This window comes from Typopeltis vanoorti, chromosome 9, assembly GCF_054136105.1.
Source record: "Typopeltis vanoorti isolate ZY-2024b chromosome 9, IOZ_Tvanoo_1.0, whole genome shotgun sequence".
Taxonomy (NCBI): domain Eukaryota; kingdom Metazoa; phylum Arthropoda; class Arachnida; order Uropygi; family Thelyphonidae; genus Typopeltis; species Typopeltis vanoorti.
Window position 1 is genome coordinate 38410004 of NC_143557.1, and position 22925 is coordinate 38432928.

Genomic DNA, 22925 nt, shown 5'->3' on the forward strand with positions numbered 1-22925 from the left:
CATTGATGTATGCTCATTTTTGGTCTGTTATTGATGTTACACATATTAGTATTATTTTATGTTGCTATATTATATGTCCTAAATGTAATACAAATTCATTGTTACTGCAACATCTTCATTGAGCACAAAGATGATACTTGTACATATGTGAGCAAAATTTCACTTTCACTGAACCTTTACTCATGTATATGTAATCAATCAATAAATATTTTATTAGTTATGAATGTGAATATCAGATATGCACTCTTCACCCTTTAATTTTCTGAAATTTAATACCATTGAACTACTTAATATGTTTATAATTTGAGCATCATTTATAGGTGAAAGGAAAGTGTACAACTGATCATATTAGTGCTGCTGGTCCATGGCTGAAATATAGAGGTCATCTGGATAATATATCCAACAACATGTTCATTGGGTAAGTTATGTCAGTGTTCTACGATGATTTTGAATACCTTTCCTTATAGGCTTTTTTTAAAATATAATTTTTTCCTTTCAGTATTGTATTGTAGTTGGATTTACAATGATTCCATTCTGTTCTTCCATTGCATGTTAGGCTCAATGGCCTGTCACGGTCAATTAAAGTATTTGCTTAATTAACTTTTGTCTAATTTTTTAAATCTAATTAATGCTCTGATAGGGCAATTAATCCTTTCTGCATAGTGTATTATGTCTATCAATTGCATGTGTTCTCACAGATGGTTTGTCTGCTTGCAGGATGGAAAAGCAGAATTTCTGGGAGGAAAACCCTGCTACCTTTGTAGAAGACTGGCCAACTCATCTTCAGTTGAAAAACTTGAGAAAGTTCTTTGCATTCTACACAGGATTCAAAGCCGTGTATCTTTCCAACAAAAGGGCATCATTGAAACTGACTGAGCTACACTGGCTCAATTTATAGTGATGATTCACCTAAATAATTAAAAAACTACTCTATCTCAGAATGTCCTACTAACATTATGCAAACATGCACCATTAACATTGTATGTTGTCTCCGTATAGCTCTGTATATTAGTACTTATTGATTTAATAAACAAATTTGATTCAGTAAACTAAGTCAGCTGCTGAAACAAACTCCAAATCAACATCAGCAGAGCTCAAGGATGACACTGTCAATATAATGAAAAATGAACAGAAAAGAAATGGAATTAGTAGAAGAATTGGATGAGTACTAGGTCAACATAATAGGTGTTATTAAAACAAACATAGAAGACAGAAGACCGAGATTCTTCTAAATAACAAATATGAGATGATATATTCAGTCAATAATATTCAGGAAAGAGAAGAAGTTGGTATAGTATCCAACACTAAATATAAGGATAATTTTCTTGACTGGCAGGCAGCATCAAAAAGAGTAATGTGGGAAAAAACAATAGAGAATTGGACAATGATACTTATTTGTGCCTGTATTCCAACCCAAGATTGTATTAAGGAACAGGGGAATATTTCAAGTGGGAACACAACTGACACAAGAATGAATAATTGATCCTTGCTAGAGATCTAAACAGCAGAGATGGAAATGAATACTAGACATCGTCAAAATCTTTTAAGGCACTTTTACTGTATCAATCCACCTATATTGTGGTCTTCCTCTGGATCTTTTTCCTGCCAACCTGGCAGAGAACACTTGTGTTGCTAATCTTTCCTCTCCCATTTTGTTTAAGTGACCATACCACCTGAGATTAGCTCTGTTAACATATTCCTGGATGCTAACAATGCCAAGTTCTTCCCTAATTCTTGTAAAAAGCTTATATATTGGTAACACATCATGCATGAGACTGACCCAAATTTGTAAAGCTTGCATCATGCGAACATCAGCCCAAGACAACCCAATATAGCCCGCTTGGGGGCACCATTAGGACTCTAGGAACAACAGTAGTTTCTCTCTTCTGCCTCATTTGCTTTTTGTAGTGCCTGCATGCACGTGTCATAGTTGTATGTTCCCATTGAAGATGGCAATGTGACATTGCCAAAATATAGGAAGTATTTATTAAAGTTTCTTTTAATTAATATTCCAATATACGTCGTAAATTCCTTAAATAATTTAACAGTCAAGTTCTTTCCTAATATCCTCATTTTTAATGTGATATTGCCATTGATGCCATCTGTTCACTCCCCTAATCTTTCTCAGGACTCTCATATCTGTGATCGCCAGTCTTTGGTCAAATGTTTTATTCCTAACCCGGCTCTCAGATCTATAAGTTAAAATAGGTTTGAACACTGTCTTGTATACAGATAATTTAGTGTTTTGACTAATTCTTTCTTATTCCATATAAATTTATTTCGTTAACTTCCTGCCATACCAGCTTTGTTGATTCTGTTGTCTATTTCCATATTTAATTTACTATCTTCACTAAAAATTGTGCCTAAGTAGCTGAAATGTTTTACTTGTTCTATAGGTTCTCCATTCACAATGCAGTTGATATTTTCAATGCTTCTGCCTATTTTCATTGTCTTTGTCTTGTTATTGCTGACCTTCATACCATATCTATTGCAACAGTTATTCAATTTAGTCAGGGAATCTTGCAGATTCATAGCACATTTATTTAGAAGTATAACATTGTCCATATAAGGCAAAGAGCTAACATTAACATGTCCAATTTTGATATCAGGTTTAATACCACTTTCCTTCATAATGTGATCCATATAGATAATGAATAACAGAGAGGATAATGTACATCCTTGTCAGACAAGGATGTACATTAAATTTAACATTAAGCCATCTTTCTGTACTTCTTTCAATTCTAACTGCGAGAGTCTGCCAATGACCTCTCACTTCTGTGGTCGGACTATACCCAATATCACCAAAGCATTTTCATTGCACATTTAGAAAGAAAAATAGATAAAATGAAGGCAGATGCAAAAGGAATATGAGTACATGGAATGAGAATTAATAATCTGAGATTTGCATCTGACATTGTTATTATTGAAGAAGATGAAAGAGAACTACAAAATACATTGAAAACTATTAAATGAGGAAGAAAAGAGATTTGGACTTGTTATGAACTTGAAAAAATAAAGACAATGGTATTTGGTGGAACAAAAGATACAAGTGGATGGAATTGATATAAAAAATGTAGAACAATTCACATAATTTGGAAAGGAAAATGACATATAATTTGGACTGTAAAAAAAGAAATAAAGATCAGGATCGCAAATGGAAGAACATATCTGAAGGCCATGGATAATATCTGGAAAAGTGATCAGCCTGCAAACAAAACTAAGAGTGCTGGAAACATGCATCTTTAGCGGTGTACTGTATGGATCTGAAATAAGGAATCAAGAAAAAGAATTTTGGCAGTTGAAAGAACCTGTTACAGGGAGATTGTAAGAATGGGATCGGTACATAAAATTACAAATGAAGAGCTCTATCGGAAGATAGATACATATGCAGAATGAGTGAAGACCAGAGGATAAAGACATTCATGTTTGGTATTACTGATGGGGTAAGCAGAAGAGGTAGACTACAGAGAATGGATAGACGTAAAGGACTGGTATAGAATGGGTATAATAGAGAAACTGCGCCACTGTGCACTGGACTTCACTATCTTCTTCCAGAGAAAGATGGAAGAAGATAGTGAAGGCGGCATCAGATACCAACGGGCAGCGAGTCCATCGTTCGTGATGATGATGATTTTAGTCTACGGTTCACATCTGAGAGCTGCTCAACTTTTATTCACTTTAAAACTTCCTTGCATGTTTTTCTTTTCAATATGAAATTCCAGAAATACAAGCCATATAGAAGTATTTTGGGGAAAATTTGAAGAAAAGGGCAAAGCTAATAATAATGGTAAGTACCTGTTGGATTTCTACTCAGGACTTGGAGAAGTCATTGGTAACACCATATTCCAATATAAAGATGTGCACAGATACACATGAAGAGAAAGCTAAAGAAATAAGAAAGTCTCATTGACTGTCTAAAGAAAAGTGTTATTGTTGATTGTGATGTCTTCATGCTAGCTCAGAACACAAAAATATATAGAGAATTTGAAAAAAACACGAAGTGATCACCATTTAGTTTTGAGCGCAGGATAAAATAGAATATCATGTTGAAACGAAAAGTGTTTAAAAAAAGATTAAAACTTGAGCAAGGCTTTCATAGGTCAACTGTAGATTCAAATACATAAATATTATTCAAGAAAAAAATGAAAGAGTTTGAAAACAAGAACCAATCCTTACGGAATCATTGGCAGATCCTGAAGAAAACATTGATTGATTCAGCTGGAGAGTCAGTGTTAGTGAGCTTTTCTGCAAGAATAAAAAATTCAGAACTTCATGATGAACTCAGGAAGTTAAAAGTTCAGTCAGATAAAAGAAGAAACCATATCTAAAGTTCCTAGTGCATAAGTCACCATGTGCTCTTAGAGGATACAGAGAAAAATGTAAGAAAGCAAAATATTGTGTAATAAACAAGCCATGGAAAAAATTTTAACAACAACATGGAAAATAAATGTAAAGATGGTGTCAAAATATTCTGGAGGCAATTGAAAAAAACTTAGAAATGGAAGAAAGAGTGTTTTAAAAGGAATCAGAGATAAGTGACAGGAAAACTGAAGATCAAGATATTCTGGATGTCTGGAATGCTTCATTCAGGATGCTGCATCCTGAATGAAGAACCTATAGAACAAGAAAACATTTCGGTATTTTAGGCTTGATTATAGTGAAGATAGCAAATTAAATATGGTAGTAGACAATAGAATTAGCAAAGCTGATATGCTAAGAAGTCGAATGAATAAATTTATTTGGAATAAGAGAGATATAAGTCAAAATGCTAAACTTGCTACATATGTGATAGTGTTCAAACTAATTTGAACTTGGTTAGAAATCAGTCACTTGTCACAGACTGGAGACCACTGATATGGGAGTTCAGAGAAAAATTAAGAGAGTGAACAGATGGCATTATTGGCAATATCATGTTAAAAACAAGGATATTCAAAGAGAACTTGCCACTGTTAGCATTCAGGAATGTGTGAGCAGTGCTTATCTCAGATTGTAGTCATCACTTAAAACAATGGGAGAGGAAAGCATTGCAAAAAAAAAGCATTCCTTGACAGGATGGCAGGAAAAAGACCCAGAAGAATATCAAGTTCTAGATGGGTGGATACATAAATGCCTTGCAAGACTGCAATATAAGTTTTGACATTATTGGAGTCCTGACAGATACCAAATTAGAGACCACATGTTTATTAATGAGAACAAGTTTTATTAAAGTAACAATAACATCCAACAAGTGACTTTGACTTGGTTAGAGTCAAATGCTTTGACTCTAACCAAGGTGTTCCGTAAAAATTTCAGGAATTTGTAAAGTGTTCCGTCGCAGGAAAAATTTCGGAAACACTGGTCTAGTATATATAAAAGGATTTAAAAAAAAGCATTCGTTATGCATGTGATTGAACACAGCTAGTTATTGCTGGCATTATGCATATCATATCACAGGTCTACTTTTGTTAATTCTTGGTGTAGAATTAAACCTTGGGTGAGGTTTATTTGTTGTTTGGGAGGCTAATCCTGATCTGTGCTTCCTTTTCTTCTTAATGTACTTTATGTATTCTGACATGAATGGGGCAGTCTCATGCATCCAAATTTGTTGAGGTTTGGCATGTTCCTAAGGGCTGAGGCTGATTCCTTGCTGTGGTGTATTACTGTGGCTTTCTTCCATCTTATTCTGTGGCAAGTATCCAGAGCATGGTCTGCAAGCCCAGAGTGGCTGTACTGATGAAATCAGATGTAATCCTTATGTTCTGAGATTCTGATATTTGCTGCCCTGCCTGTTTGGCCAAAGTAGGACAATTTACAGCTGCAAGGGACCTGGTATACACCAGGTAGGTCTAGGGGAAGTGGTTGGTCTTTAGTGGTGCGGATAAGGAATGCCAATTTTCTATATGGTCTGTAACAAGTGGCAAGTCATGTTTTTTTAAGATTTTGTTGATTTTTTCTGAGGTGCCTCGGATGTAGGGAATGGTGATGGATTTAGAGTAATCTTTTTTTGTGAAGGGGGAGAGGGGTTGTGGATAACTGGTTTAAGTATTTTTTGGATTCTTTTTTTTTGGGGGGGGAGGTAGTCATTGGCTGAGAAAGTATCACGGATGTGATTTAGTTCAGTGGTTAGGGCTTGATCATTTGAACAGATTATTTTTGCCCTGTTGAATAGTGTCTTAATAACTCCATATGGTTGTGAAGGGGGGGGGGGGGTGATGGGATTGTTGGTGAATGTATCTGCCTGTATGGGTGGGTTTTCTATAAACTGAGATAACCAAGGTTCCATCAGGTTGGCAGGTGACTAGTGTGTGTCTAGGAAGGGGAGGTTATTGTTTTCTCTTTTTCCAGGGTGAACTTGATTCTAGGGTTGTTTAAGTGTGGTTGTTTAAGTGTGTTAGGAAGGAGAGGAATGAATCCGGGCCATGTGGCCAAATAGCGAACACATCATCAACGTAGTGAAGCCATATGGTAGGTTTTTGTGGGGCTGAGTTTAAGGCTTTCTCTTCAAAAGTCTCCATAAAGAAGTTGGCCAAGGGTGGGGAGAGTGGTGAACCCATGGCTGTCCTCTCTATTTGTTTGTAGAATTTTTCCTGCCAAACGAAATAGCCTGAGTTCATTGTAAACTGAAATAGGGCTGAGATATCAGGAAGAAATTTAGCTTGGATTAGCTCTAGGGTTTCTTTGAGGGGTACATTCGTGAATAAGGAGGAGACGTCAAAACTGACCATTGTGTCATTATGTTGGAGTGTAAGGTTTTCTATACTGGCTTTGAAGTGGGCTGAGTTTTTTGTGTGTGATGGTGTGTTGCCAGTATAGTGTGAGAGTGCTTTGGCTAAATGCTTGGCTAGTTTGTAAGTGGGGGAAATCAATGCCATACACTATGGGACGTAATGGCACATTTTCTTTATGTATTTTTGGGAGCCCATATATGCGGGGAAGATCTTTAGTTATATGGTTTTAGTCTGTTGGTAATCTCCACAGGCCAAGAAGCGACCTTCTTAAGGAGCCTATAAAGTTTTCTAATTTGAGAGTTGGTGGGATTGTATTCAGTAGGGAGGTAAGTGGCTCGATCTAATAGTAAAGCCTTAAGCTTACCTGTGTAGTAATAAAGATTGAGTACCACAGTGGCATTCCCCATATCCGCTTTGGTGATAACTATTTCTTTGTTTTTCTTCAATTCTTGTAGTGACTTGTATTCATTAATGGATATGTTGGTTTTTGGAGGTTTTGATTTTGTGAGAACACAGGCTACATCCACTCCGTATTCGTTCGAATTCTTTATTAGCCGCCAATTCGAATGAATACGGAGTCGACATATCAACAATTTTGACAAATTAATAAAGAACTCGGTGTCCAAACCTAAACTACAAACCAACACTGTAGTTAACCTTTCTTCAGTTATCTTGAAGCCTGAAGCACTCAATGCTCTGTCACGTGGTCACAACTTCACCATTACTCCTAGGAAATTACCGGCCAAGGAATTAATGATCCAAATTGAACGCGGGATTCGCCAGCTTCCAAACCACATCGGCAATGATATTAGATTGGATGTAGCCTGTGTTCTCACAAAAACAAAACCTCCAAAAACCAACATATCCATTAATGAATACAAGTCACTACAAGAATTGAAGAAAAACAAAGAAATAGTTATCACCAAAGCGGATAAGGGGAACGCCACTGTGGTACTCAATCTTTATTACTACACAGGTAAGCTTAAGGCTTTACTATTAGATCGAGCCACTTACCTCCATATTGAATACAATCCCACCAACTCTCAAATTAGAAAACTTTATAGGCTCCTTAAGAAGGTCACTTCTTGGCCTGTGGAGATTACCAACAGACTAAAACCATATAACTATAGATCCCCCCTGCATATATGGGCTCCCAAAAATACATAAAGAAAATGTGCCATTACGTCCCATAGTGGATGGCATTGATTTCCCCCACTTACAAACTAGCCAAGCATTTAGCCAAAACGCTCTCACACTATACTGGCAACACACCATCACACATAAAAAAAAACTCAGCCCACTTCAAAGCCAGTATAGAAAACCTTACACTCCAACATAATGGTCAGTTTTGACGTCTCCTCCTTATTCACGAATATCCCCCTCAAAGAAACCTTAGAGCTAATCCAAGCTAAATTTTCTCCCGATATCTCAGCCCTATTTCAGTTTACAGTGAACTCAGGCTATTTCGTTTGGCAGGAAAAATTCTACAAACAGATAGAGGGGACAGCCATGGGTTCACCACTTTCCTTACCCTTGGCCAACTTCTTTATGGAGTGAGACTTTTGAAGAGAAAGCATTAAACTCAGCCCCACAAAAACCTACCATATGGCTTCACTACGTTGATGATGTGTTCGCTATTTGGCCACATGGCCTGGATTCACTCCTCTCCTTCCTAACACACTTAAACAACCAATACCCTAGAATCAAGTTCACCCTGGAAAAAGAGAAAAACAATAACCTCCCCTTCCTAGACACACTAGTCACCCGCCAACCCATCACCATTCCCTACATCCGAGGCACCTCGGAAAAAATCAACAAAATCTTAAAAAAACATGACTTGCCACTTGTTACAGACCATATAGAAAATTGGCATCCCTTATCCGCTCCACTAAAGACCAACCAATTCCTCTAGACCTACCTGGTGTATACCAGGTCCCTTGCAGCTGTAAACTGTCCTACTTTGGCCAAACAGGCAGGACAACAAATATCAGAATCTCAGAACACAAGGATTACATCCGATTTCACCAGTACAGCCACTCTGGGCCTGCAGACCACGCTCTGGTTACGTGCCACAGAATAAGGTGGAAGAAAGCCACAGTAATACACTGCAGCAAGTTTAAATATGAAAGACTATTCATGGAATCAGCCTCAGCCCTTAGGAACATGCCAAACCTCAACAAATTTGGATGCATGAGCCCAAAATTTGAGAAACATTTATCAGAAGAACTTCAGCCCCAAAGGCCAAGAACTACCAATATAGCCTGTCGGGGGGCACCATCAGGACTTTAGGAAAATGGTAGCTTCCTAGCTTCGGTTCTCATTTGCTGTTATGTAGTACTTGCATATACTTGTCTTTGTATTAAGTTCCCAAGAAGATGGCAACTTGACATTTGCCGAAATATCGGAAAGTATATATATTAAAGTTTATTTAATTTATATTTCTAGTGTACGCTGTCAATTCTTTAATTATTAGTTATCACGTTTAACCAGCGTATAAGCCTCTCTACAAGAATTCTGATATAGGATAGGATAGATTGCATTTTTTTTTTTTTTTTTTTTTTAAATCTTGTTTGGTAAAAAGTAACTATCTGGAGGTGTCTAAAAATTTTGTTAATTATCTTTACTTTGTACCTACTGTGGAGAAGAGTATGTTTAAGGTAATGAAGTTCTTTATTCCTGTATTTCTGTTGTACTAGTGCTGTAATCTCATAATGTTATATGGATAACATGAAAATGTGCATGTCAAATTTGCCAAGTGAATTTCTTGACTTTACTGCTAGTAGGCTGTGGATTCAAACTCCACCTTTGCATGGATGTTTGTGAATGTTCTTAGGTTGAATAATTTTTGTTGCATGGTGTGAGAACACCACTTTGCTTATTTGGAGAGTTGAAATGATTTGAAAAAGGGACAGCAGGCCTCCAGGTTAAGCTGATTCTTACACTGCTACTCATTTTATGCACGCGCGCACACACACACAGTTCACCCTTGAAGAATGTGGGTTTGTACTGTGGGTCCGCTTATATGCAGTTTTTTTTTTTTTAATATATATATATATATTGGAAAATTTTTTTGTAAGTTTGCAACAATTTGAAAAAAACTCACAGATGACCTTCTTATCTTAGAAATATCGAAAAAAATTAAGAAAAAGATATGTCATGAATGCATAAAATATATGTAGATACTAGTCTTATAATTTACTACCATAAAATATAGACAAATCTATTATTAAAATTTATCAAAACTTATGCACACCAACACTTACAGACTGTGCATGGCACCATTTGCAGTCGAGAAATGTAAACAAACATAAGGATGCAGTATTAAATCATAACTGCATAAAATTAACTTATCAAATAGTTTAATTAATTAGCAAAAAATAAATATTTTATAATGATTCATTAGTGTATAGGCTAGGCTACTACGAAGCAATTATATTGACACTAAGCTACCATGAAGCCTAGAATGAATCATACTATGAATCATTATACCTATAAATAAATATGAATAATTTATTTTTCACATTAGAAATTGACTCTGCTATTTAACTTCTGATAGTAGGTCTACTTTCATTTATACTTTGGAGATGTTCTAGTTCTTTAAGTTCAACCTCATTGGGTTTCTTCTTTCTATTCTTATGCACTCTTTTAATTCCTTTCTGGCCATACAATATTTCTATACAGCTTTACAAGCATGATTCCTTTGATGCATTCATCTATATATGTGTCATTTTTTTGCTGGAGTCACATGCTTGCATTCAGTGTTGAACCAGTAGTTATATTCAACTCTGCCTACTTTTCCTAATGCCATATTTGATATTGCCGCTATGACATTCTTAAGAGTTTCTCAGGCATCGTTAATACTCTAGCTATCAGAGTAAGGCTTTCATTAATTTTTTTCACTATATCTGGCTTTGATTTTTGATTCCTTCAGTTTTGTATTATTAAACTTTCTGACATGAGATCCATACATCTTCCTTGCATTTGAGATTCTGCTTCTAATCTTTGATATAACTAAATAGTGGTCACAACCAATATTTTCTCCTCTGTAGGATCCATCATGTTGGACAAAATGTCTTGCATCTATTAAGATCAAAGTTGGACAAAATGTCTTGCATCTAAGTTGGGTAGGGCAATAGTGAATGCAGAAGATGTCAAAGTCTTGCAGGATGACTTAGATAGATTGGAGTTCTGGGCTAAGGAGAATGGATGTCAATTTAATGTGACAAAATGTAAGGTTATGCATTTTGGAGTGAAAAGATTAGCAGCAGTATACCACATTGGTGGAACTGTACTCTAAGAGATTGATGAGGCCAGGGACTTGGGAGTGTTGGTGGATAGGGAGATGAAGTTTAGGGGCACATTGCAAAAGTAGCTAAATCAGCTCATCAACTCACTTGGTTGTTGAAAAATACCTTGACGAGCAGAGACAAGCAAGTTATTGTACCTCTGTACCAAGCCTTGATAAGACCTCATCTCGACTACTGTGCCCAGATTTGGTCACCTCGGTTCCTTCTTAATGGAGAGGAGGTGGAGAGGATCCAGAGGCGAGTGACTAAGATGATAACAGGTCTATGGAATGAACCATATGAGAACAGGTTGAAGATTTGTGGGTTGCAGAAACTAGTTGATAGGTGGAGGAGGGGAGATATGATTGAGACATTCAAATTGCTATAGGGATTCTATAGGATTAATTCAGAGGATATTTTTGAGATCAGGACTGGTGGTGGGAGAACTAGGGGACACCTATGGAAGCTGGGCAAGAGTGTGGTTAACAGGGGTGTTAGAGCTGGGTTCTTTACTTTTAGAGTGGTAAACGAGTGGAATAAGCTGCCAGAGTCTGTTGTGGGTGCTATGACAGTAAACGAGTTCAAGACAAGGTATGATAGATACTGTGAGAATGTAATCGCATAGTTGTGTGGACATGATGTTTAGGGCTTCCCTCGATGAGTCTAAGGACTCCTGGAGTCGCCCGAAATAATAATAATAATAATAAAAAAAAGATGTGATCAGTTTGGTTGAAGGTGTTTCCACCAGGAGACCTCCAGGCCATTTTATAAATGTTTTTGTGATTAAACATTGTACTGCCAACAACCATGTTTCTCAAAGAAGCAAAATGGAACAATCCCCATTATCATTGGATTCATTATGTAAACTATATTTCCTAGTGGTTGGCCTGTATGTATCCTCTTTTGCCTATCTTAGCATTCTAATCACCTATCATAATTTTAATATCCTTCTTGGACATTCCTTATAGATTTTATCTAAATCACCATTCATAAAATAGATCTTTTTTTTCAGCATCATTGTTTTCTTCAGTTAGAGCATGTGTACAGATAAAACTGTAGTTACAAAATCGTCCTTTGATTCTTAATCTATACATTCTAGGTAATTTTACTTTGAAGTCCATAAGTTGTTTTATTATCTTGTTTACGATTTGAAGCCTATTCCAAACATGTGATCTTTCTTTTGGCAGCTATAAAATATCATTCTTCTTTTCTGTGATTCCTTCTCCAGCCAAGCTCATTTCTTGTATAGCAGTAATATGTAAGTTACACTTATCTAACTGCTCCAGCAGCATTCTTAGGACTCCAGATCGACAAAGAGAAATTATGTTCCAAAAATATGATCCAATTCTCAAATCCTTAAAACATTTACCATTTTATCGTTGTTCAGTCCATCAGGCCTCAGATTTTGTGACAAGATAATTTTTCAGGGATGGGGTCATCAGCCTCAGGCCCAACCCCCAGGAATCCTGAAGGACCAGTGTTTTCTATTACAGTTGTCTCCCTTAGCTGACTGGTCCCAATTTGAAAGCATTGGGAACTTGCTTTTTTTGCTCTTGCATAACTTAGCCATAAAACTTTGCCCAGTAGACATGACAAAGCCATGCATCATGCATCGGACTTGGTAGGAATAAATAGCATATCCTGTTTTATTAGTACACATCTGTCAGCAAAATGTGCCCTTGAGATCACATACTACCCCTTTGATTCTATTCATCTCATTTTTCTCAGTTAACCCACTCTTGGACACTTTTTATCACAGCCATCATTTTGAACATATGTTCACTCCAATATGCCATTTCAGATTCAAACTTAGAATTGCCTCTTGTTGATCTTCTGTGACTAAAAATTCTCTCTGCCATTCTATCAAATTTATTTGCTATCTATTGTTCACCTAATGCCAGCAATTCAGAGTACAGTGTCATTTTGATTTCCTTTCCCATGGAGTGAAATTTACTTAGTTACTTCCATCCATGTGTGTTTGTTTGTTTGACATTATAAAAAAGCCAAGTAGACTGGTATTTATGAGTTATTATTATTACGTGACACCTCCAGGGAGTCCAAAGACTCATCGAGGGAGTGTACCTGCTCTACAGCTGTCTCCACCACTCAGTCGATCAACTACAACGAACCGCAACTACACCACCACCATCCACCACCAGTATTTTCACAGACAATCGCAAACATTCATGCCCACGGCGAGATTCAAACCCGCAGCCTCTTGGCTGGAGAGCGGATATGTTACCACTCGGCCAACCAGGACGGTGTGGATAGATTCATTCAGTTTCCTTTATTTCAGCCTTCATTCATCATGTGTAAAGTAACAGTTCAAGACAGGAATCCAGCACATGGTATTTAGTTGCCAGCAAAATCTCAAAAGGCAATAATCAGATTATCAGTACATGCAAAATTAGTTTGAGATGTAGTAATAATTTAGGCTTAAAGAAAGAAACTTGTATCATACTAAAATGATTTCCAGGTGAACTTTGATCTCCTTTATAGGCATAGAATTTGCACATGGCATTGATTTCGTCACTCTGGAGTGATATTCCCGGACATTAGATACGATAGTGAATTTTGCTGTAATCAAGAACTCCAGGTGGCTTACACTACTGCTCAGATGTTAGCATCCTTTCTCGTATCTCTATAATGATAGCAGGGAATTATGTCCATATAAGGTAGACAGGAAAGAGAGAAATAGTGGCAATGGTTATGAGGTAGTTTGGTGTATGGTGGAGGTTGACAGGAAGACATTTAGTTGGATGTTGCTATAGGCCAGGGAATGTGGAAGGAAGTGATGAAGGAATGTATAAACAACTTGGGTTAGTGAACAAAGGAAGGGTGATTATTATGGGCAATTTTAATTATGGCAGTATAGACTGCAATGAAGCAATAACATTTGGGAATAATGAAAATGAATTTCTTGAGTTCTGGAGAGACACTATCTCAGGCAGCATGTAAAGGAGGACACGTGAGGATCAAGGGTTTTAGGTCTAATCATTTCGTTAGAGGTTTATAATTGTGATCGGGGGTTTCGCACTTGCCTCTAGTTGGTGAGAGTGATCACTTGGGTTGTGGCTAGCCATATGCAGACTTCTGTGAAGAAAAGATATGTGTTGGAAGTACAAGGCTGGTGATTATGTTCATGATAAAAGTTTAATGGAGTGAAACAGCACTAGGAATTGATTAAAAGTACTATTACCGTTTTCTCTCTATGCCTTATACAATTATTTTCATGGATACTGTTCTGCCAAACTTTTTTCCACACCATTTTTCAACTTTCTCTTAAATTCATAAATGTACAGAGCTTAGTCAGTTTCAGTGACGTCCTTTGGTTGGAAAGACCTGGGTTCAAATCCCATCTAGAACATGAAAAACCTTTATAAAGGCTTTCCAACTGAATGTGAGTTAGCCAGCTTCATATAGAGGTGGCAGGGTTTTAACTCTTGCAAAACAGGCAAACGAGCCAGAAGAAGAACATGCAGTTTACAGACATAAGACACTGGCCTCATAGCCTAAGTTGCTTCTGCTGTAAATCCAAAATAAAACAACCAACATAAACACATGAGCAGCTGTTAATCAAGATTCATTCAGTATCCAGCTCTAAACATACAGATCCAGCTTTTCATCATCCTCTTTTATGCCTTATACCTCTACTCTGGGTCTGCACAGTTAGCCTAGTGACTGTGCGCTTCGCAACCATATGCCTGGGGAAGGAGTGTCCTAGGTTTGATTCCCGTCAGTGACGTGAGGAGCTGAAGGATCTTCTTCAGTCATAGCCAAATTAGCTGGTCTTGGGCATGGACAGTAGGGCTTTTTCCCCAGTTTATCCTGGGGTTTTTCATCCTGCAAAGCAGGCAAACTGGCCTTGAGAACTTAACACTACAGGACATAGGATACACCGGGGTGTAGGGCTGACCACCTTATCCTGTGAACGGTTTAAGGTCCGATGATTAATAAACCCTCGACACTGCAAGGTAATAGAGGGTATAAAGAAGATGAGATGAGAGAGACCTCTACTCTGGAACAGTCTTCCTCACACAGTTTTTCCATAAGATAAATCTTCATTTGCTCACAGAATTTTCAACAGGGTCTTCTTCCTTTGTCCACACACCACTGATATGTTGTTATTATTATCATCTGACTCCATGTAGTCAGAGACTCGTCATTGAAGGTACACGCTATTGCACACAATACTCATCCAATTGTGCCTTAAACTGATTCAATGTGTCTACATTTACATCCTCAAGCATTGCATTCCACACTAACCAACCACTCTCCATGCAGAGAACTTTCTCCAAACTCCTCTGTCACACTCTCCTTATACAGTTTCCAGTGATGGCCTCTTGTTCTATCCCCCTCTCCCATTCAATGAAAAATATCTTCCATGTCAACTAGATAACAACCCCTGACTAGCTTATATGTCTCAATCATATCCTCCTCCTATTCATGAGGCTTTGCAGTTTACATTCTCTCAATCTGTTCTTGTACTTCGCATTCCAAAGACCACTGACCACCTTTGTGAATCTTATCTGAACCCATTATAACATTCTCGTTGCCATGAAAACCCAGTGACCAAATCTGTGCACACTGTACAAGGTCCTGATCAAGGCCTTATACAATGGCATCATAATCTCTTTATTTCTATCTGTATGTCATGATCCTCTGCATTATTGCCATTAAATACAAACTTATCCGATGTGACATTTTCGCAACTTGTGCAATGTGACCCTTAATTTCAGGTCCTTGTCCACCACCACTCCCAGATCTCTCATCTCCTCTACCTCCTGTAAAGTTTCCCTACCAAGTGTATACTTTACATCCCATCATTGCTTAGCAAATTTCAAAACCTTATTCTTTGCAACATTGAACTGACAGTTCCACATACTTGCTCATTCATGCAATCTATTCAAGTCTTCCTGTAAGGCCATAACTGACTTTGCATTGACTCTGCATTGCTCTCCCCAATTTTGCATCATCTGCAAACAGCTGTATATCATTAATCAAACCCATCTAAATATCATTAATGTACAAATTGAACGACAATGGTCTCAAAACCAATCCTTGCAGCACATCACTAGTGACCTTCCTACCTCAGGACCCTACACTCCCATACACAACTTTCTGATACCTTTCTGACAGCCAGTCACTGATCCAACTCAGAATTCTGTTATCCAATCCCATCTGTTTCAATTTATTTAACAGCTTGTGTGGCAGTCTATCAAAACCTTTCACAAAATCCAGGTATATCACTGTACATGCATCTCCCCTATCTAAGGTATTTGTAACCTTGTTATAGTACATAGGTAGGTTAGTAAAACATAATCTACCTTTAACAAGCCCCATGCTGATAACCACACAGAATATGTTGTTATCAATCCATTTCTGTATCCTAGTTCATGCACATCTCTCTCTCTAGTATCTTCACCACATGATGTATAGATTGGCCTATAATTTGTAACCACAGCCTTATCACCATCTTTATGCAGTGGAACAATTTTACCTTCTTTCCATTCCCTTGGAACTTGTGCTGTTGTAAGACTGTTATTAAACAGGCATGCTAATGCTACTGCCAATTCCCTGGAACATTCGCTTAAGATGCATGGTGGTATGTCATCAAATCCTATTACTTTATTGAGTTCAAGATTATTTATTTCTTCAAATACCTCCTGCTCACTCACAATTAAGCCATCTTCTATGTCCTCTACACTTAAGTTCCTCATCATCCTCTTCCACCCTGATGAGGATGAAACATCCTTATAAATTAATCACTGAATACCTCAACAATGTCTTCTGTAGCAGTTACCATTCTGCCATTTTCTTCCATTAACATCATTTTAACATAATCATTCTTCTTTCTCCTTGCTATATCTAAAAAACTCTAGAGTTTTTCTTAGTTTGATTTGCCAATTTCTGCTCATACTGCACTTTTTATTTTCCTTATTCACTGAGTCACTCTCCTGGCTATATCCTTTATACTCTTCATGTGATTGATTATTACCATTATTCCTCTTGTACTGCCTTCAATGTAACTTCTTCCAGATTTCATGCTTTGGCCTCTCATTCATCCATTTTACGCCTACCTTATTCAGCAATTTGGCCTATTCACACATTGATGCTGTTATGTATTTTTTTGTCAGTTCCCAAGCAGCATTTATTTCTGTATCGCTCAATTCCTAATTCCATGCTATAGCTTCAAGCTATCTCCTGAGCTTGTCAATCACCAGCCTTGTACGTCCACATGTATCCTTTCCTCACAGAAGTCTGCATATGGCTAGCCACAACCCAGGTGATCACTTTATGATCACTATCTCCAACTGGAGGAAAGTGTGAAACTTCATTCACAATTACATCCTCTTATTAAAATAATCAGATCTCAAACTCTCAATCCTTGCGTGCCCTCCTTTACATGCTGCCTGAGATAGTTATCACTCAGGAAGTTGAGAAATGAATTCGCCTTATTCCCAAATGTTATCTCTTCATTCAAATCTATACTGCCATAATTAAAATTGCCTATAATAATTAATCTTCCTGTGTTCACTAATCCAAGTTGTTTATACATTTCTTCATCACCACCCTCCACATTCCTTGGTGTATAGCAACATCTAACTAAATATGTCTTCCTGTCAACCTGCACTTTACACCACGCTATCTCATAACCATTGCCACTATTTCCCTCTTTCATGTCTACCTTATGTGGACATAATTTCCTCTGCTATCATCAGCCACACTATCCCTCCCTTCTTTTCCTTTCTATGCATGCATAAAATATTGTATCCTTCCATTTCTATTCTTGTTATGATATTGTCTTCATTCAACCATGTTTCACTTATTCCAACACTTTGGGGACAAATAAACTCAATCAGTGAAACCATTTCATCTCCCTTATTTCTCGTATTTGTACAAAAACACAGCAGTTCATTTTTAGGTCTTTAACCAGTCCTATCCAAGTCACTTGTTGCTTGTGATTTCTGCACCATACTGCCTCCTGCCCAATCACCTTTATCACTGCTTACTACCTATACCTTTCCAGTCTCAACTTCCCCATCCACATTGCAATATACTCCATCTTTATACACACACACACACACACACACACACTGATATTTTCAACATCCACTTTCCCTATACAATGTCTCCCTGTCCACCCAAGCTCCCAGTGTTTTCCTTTTCGTCTTGCATTCCCATTCTCCTTTCATCTCTCACACTACTACTGTTTCCACTGCCAAGCACTTCTGTCTCTTCAATACCACTCTCCTGATCTTTTACTTCATCTCTTTCTTCTGATCTCTTGCTTGCATATTACACTGTACTTCCATCTAGCAATACTTTCTCCAAAGTCATTCAAATTGCAACCCATCATGCCTGTATAATTCCACTCTTCCCGCAAACACATGCCATACATTCACAAACTGTACTTCCTTCTCTTCACACAACTCCGCTAGCATACCATTCATGATTCTGGCTGCAAGACATGACAATCTTTCCCGCTATACTATTATCTTTTATTCTTCTCAATAATCTCCTGATATTCACCATTACGTGCTCCTTATGTCTGCCCACTTAAATCATTTGTCCCCACAACCACCACTAATTCTCTTGCTCGTTTCCTCCTCATGTCTAACGCCTGAATTATCTTGCTCCTTCCTGGATAGCAGACCTTATGAACCCTCTCATACCCCCATACACTGCTATCCTGGAATCGCTCGTCACCTCTTTTATCATTTTTTCTTTCATTCTATTCTTTTGCACACTTTTATTAGCTTACACTAAATGTCTAATATCACTCTGCATATACCTCATTTCATTTTTCATTTTGAGTAAATTTTTCATCAAATTTTGCATTCTGACAATTTCACTCTGTCACTGCCATAGTCTCGCTACCTCTTGTTCTGCTGCACCTTACATTTCCTCCATCATACTTCCTTTCAATCCATTATCACTAACTTTTGCTTCTACATTCTTGCTTTCTCTCACTCCCTTAGTTTCACTAGCTTTTGTTCCTTTTTCATTGATGGCATCTTTTATTTTATCTGTTTCGCATTCATGAACTCATGGTATAATATTGAACTTCCTACAAATCCATACTTTTTCTCATCTCTGTACAGTCTCTCCACAAATACATCTCTTACATTCTACCATGCATACATATCACACTCACTCATGACATTGAACCATTTTTGAAAAGTATGTCATTAATGACACTTGATTTTCGCAGCACTCACCTGATCACACCATTCGACACCCATATGGTTGACCTCATGAGTACAGCTGTTGTGTTCTGTTTAAAGAAGGCAATTTAAATTAACTACATTTTCAGAAATAAACAATACAAGACTAAAATTCAAGCAATATTGCCAATTATTATTCAAAATAGCATTTATCTTTTCCAGAGCTCTTTTCTAACACTATGTTATAGTTAATGCGACTTCTCCTGATATCTGATTGATATAAAAATTATAAGAAAATTAACCCATGCATATACACTCTAGTATTTTTCTGCCACTGATTAAAAATAATAATAATAAATTATTTAAATGTCTTTTTATGATAACTTCACCTTTTTTTGCCTCTAGAAAGCTAATATTGTTTGTTTCTTGGTTGAACTTGTTTCTTTTCTGACAGATTCAAGTCATATTCACCATATCATTGTCTCCTTTGTTGTTTCATAGGCACAAGACAAGGACAGATTTCTAGTGATATCCGGTGAGATTATTAGGTACTTACGTATTGTGATTGAAAGAACAGTGGAACATTGCAGTCTTCATTAGAAGAGACCTGGGTTCAATTCTCATTGTGATGAGGGGAATCCTTATATGGGCTTTTTCAGATGAAGGCGAGTTAACTGATCTCATACGGAGGTAGCAGGGTTTTTCATTCCACATACAGACAAATTTGCCTTCAGAGCACACGCAATTTACAGACAAAAAATACTGATGTATTTTTTGTCTGTAAATAATGATAATGATGTTGGTGATGATGGGCAGTAGATGGCATTGATGGTAGTAGTGTCATGTTATAAGAATTAAGTATTAGTGGAGAGGGTGAGATGTATTTAGCAAAGTAGAGTATCCTCCTTCGGTGAGTCCATGAACTCCATGGAGGCGTCACATAATAAGTATAATAATTCTCATAGACAGGCTTATACGTTGGTTATGCATTATTAAATTACTTAAGGAATTGAACAACGTAGATACAAATATAAATTAAATTACACTTGAATAAATATTTCCGATATTTCGGCAATGTCACGTTGCCATCTTCAAAAGGAACTTACAAAAAAGGCACGTGCACGTAGGCACTACAACACAGTAACTGAGAATGAAGAGATGAAGCTATTGTTCTCCTAAAAGTCCTGATGGTGCCCTCTAGCAGGCTAAGTAGGTGTTCTTGGCCGTTGGGCTGAAGGTCTGCTGATGTAAGCCTCCCAAATTTGGGGCAGTCGCATACAACAAAATTTGTTGAAGTTTGGAGAGTTTCTTAGGGCTGAGGCCGATTCCATAAATAGTCTTTCGAATTTGTATTTGCTACGGTGTATTACTATAGCTTTCTTCCACCGTATTCTGTGGCATGTATCCAGAGCATGGTCTGCAAGACCAGAATGGCTGTACTTGTGAAAATGGATGTAGTCCTTGTGTTCATAAATTCTGATATTCGCTGTCCTGCCTGTTTGGTCAAAGTAAGACAGTTTACAGCTGCAAGGGACCTGGTATACACCAGGTATGTCTAGGGGAAATGGGTGGTCTTTAGTGGAGTGGATAAGGGATGCCAATTTTCTGTATGGCCTGTAACAGGAGGTCAGGTCATGTTTTTTAAAGATTTTGGTAATTTTTTTCTGAGATGCCTCGGATGTAGGGAATGGTGATGGATTTAGAGTAATCCTTATTGTGGAGGGGGCGAGGAGGGCTGTGGTTTGTAAGTTTTAATATTTTTTGGATTTTTGGGGGGGGGGGGGGGAAGGGTAGCCATTGGCTGAGAAAGTGTTGAGGATGCGATTTAGTTCAGTGTTTAGGGCCATGTCATTAGAACAGATTAGTTTAGTCCTGTTGTATAGTGTTTTCACCACTCCATATTGTTGTTGGGGGGGGGGGGATTGTTGGTGAATGTATCGGCCCGTATGGGTGGGTTTTCTATAAACTGAGAAAACCAAGGTTCCATCAGGCTGGCGGGGGGACTAGTGTGTCTAGGAAAGGGTGGCTATTGTTTTCCTCTTTTTCCACGGTGAACTTGATTCTGGGGTGTTGCTTGCTCAACACGTTCATCACTCACGCGATATCGCGTGATGCGAGTTTTCGATGGTTGGCTGATCACGCGTTGTTGCGTGGACGTCACTATCAAGTTTCTAAGCGGAATAGTATAGCGGCCACAGCGAAACGGCGCATAATATTTATATTGGCCACTAGGGAAGGGATCGACTTTCGTGGAGTGGGGATGGCCGCCAGCTATTGTCTATTGTTTATGTTAGCCAGTGCACACAGTGGCAGCGTTCGGACAAGGCGACGATGCGATGATTTTGTTTAGTTATTCGTTGATTTAGCGTGCTTGAAGTTTGGTTTTTATTTATTTTGAGTATTGTTTTTTTTTTTTTTTTTTTTTAGTAAGTTCCCTATAAATGTTGATTTTTGATAATTATTATTTTCTATTTGTAAGTTATTTTTAAAAATTCTATGTGATTATAAAAGACTGATAATTAAAGTTATAATTATTATATTTAAATGTTTTTTATTTCTAAAATATATAACTTATTTGACCGAATTACATATCATGCGATATCGCGTAATAGGTATTTAGAGTACATAAATCCTATGTACATAATAATAAAAGCATATAAATAATATATTAACTTATTTTGAGCACACAATAAAAACTAAATAAAAATATAAAAAAAATTTGGCCACCACACGAAATTCCAATTTTCAGCTTGGCAATGAACGTGTTGAGTGTGTTAAGAAGGAGAGGAGTGTTTCAGAGCCATGTGGCCAAATAGCCAACACATCAATGCAGAGAAGCCATATGGTTGGTTTTTGTGGGGCAGAGGCTAAGGCTTTTTCTTCAAAGGTCTCCATAAAGAAATTGGCCAAGGGTGGGAGAGTGGTGAACCCATGGCTGTACCCTCTATTTGTTTGTAGAATTTTCCCTGCCAAACGAAATAGCCTGAGTTCATTGTGAACTGAAATGGGGCTGAGATATCGGGAGAAAATTTAGCTTGGATTAGCTCTAAAGTTTCCTTCAGTGGGACATTTGTGAATAAGGAGGAGACGTCAAAGCTGACAATTATGTCAGTATGCTGGAGTGTAAGGTTTTCTATGCTGGCTTTGAAGTGGGTTGAGTTTTTTTATGTGTGATAGTGTGTTGCCAGTATAGCGTGTGAGCTCTTTGGCCAAATGTTTAGCTAATTTGTATGTGGGGGAATCAATGCCATCCACTATGGGACGTAATGGCACATTTTCTTTATGTATTTTTGGTAGTCCGTAAATATGGGGGGGGGAGGGTTATAGAGTTAAACGGCTTTAATCTGTTGGTAACTTCTACAGGCCAGGAAGTGACTAGATACAAATATAAAGTATTTATCCAGTCTTACACTGTTCCAACAGTGTAAGACTGGATGTAGCTTGTGTCCACTCCAAAGCAAGACCACTAAAAACCAACATATCCAACAAGGAATATAAAGCTCTGCAGGAAATGAGGAATAATAAAGAATTAGTTATCACCAAAGCGGATAAGGGAAATGCAGGTAGTACTTAACCCAAAAGGACTACACAGGTAAGCTTAAAGCTCTTCTATTAGATCGGGCTACTTACCTCCCTATCGAATACAATCCCACCAACTCACAAATTAGAAAACTTCACAGGCTCCTTAAGAAAGTCACTTTAGCTAAACATCTGGCCAAAGAGCTCACACACTTATACTGGCAACACACCATCACACACAAAAA

At 37.6% G+C, this 22925-nt stretch overlaps 1 protein-coding gene across 1 annotated transcript in view; it reads left to right on the top strand.

Moving 5' to 3' along the window:
- Positions 1 to 22925, top strand: part of LOC150102982 (aconitate hydratase, mitochondrial-like) — a 451613-nt gene that overhangs the window by 388956 nt on the left and 39732 nt on the right. Inside the window, exon 18 of the mRNA XM_090398314.1 lies at positions 321 to 418. Coding sequence (XP_090254440.1) covers positions 321 to 418 — 98 coding nt within the window. The remainder of the gene's footprint in view (positions 1 to 320; positions 419 to 22925) is intronic.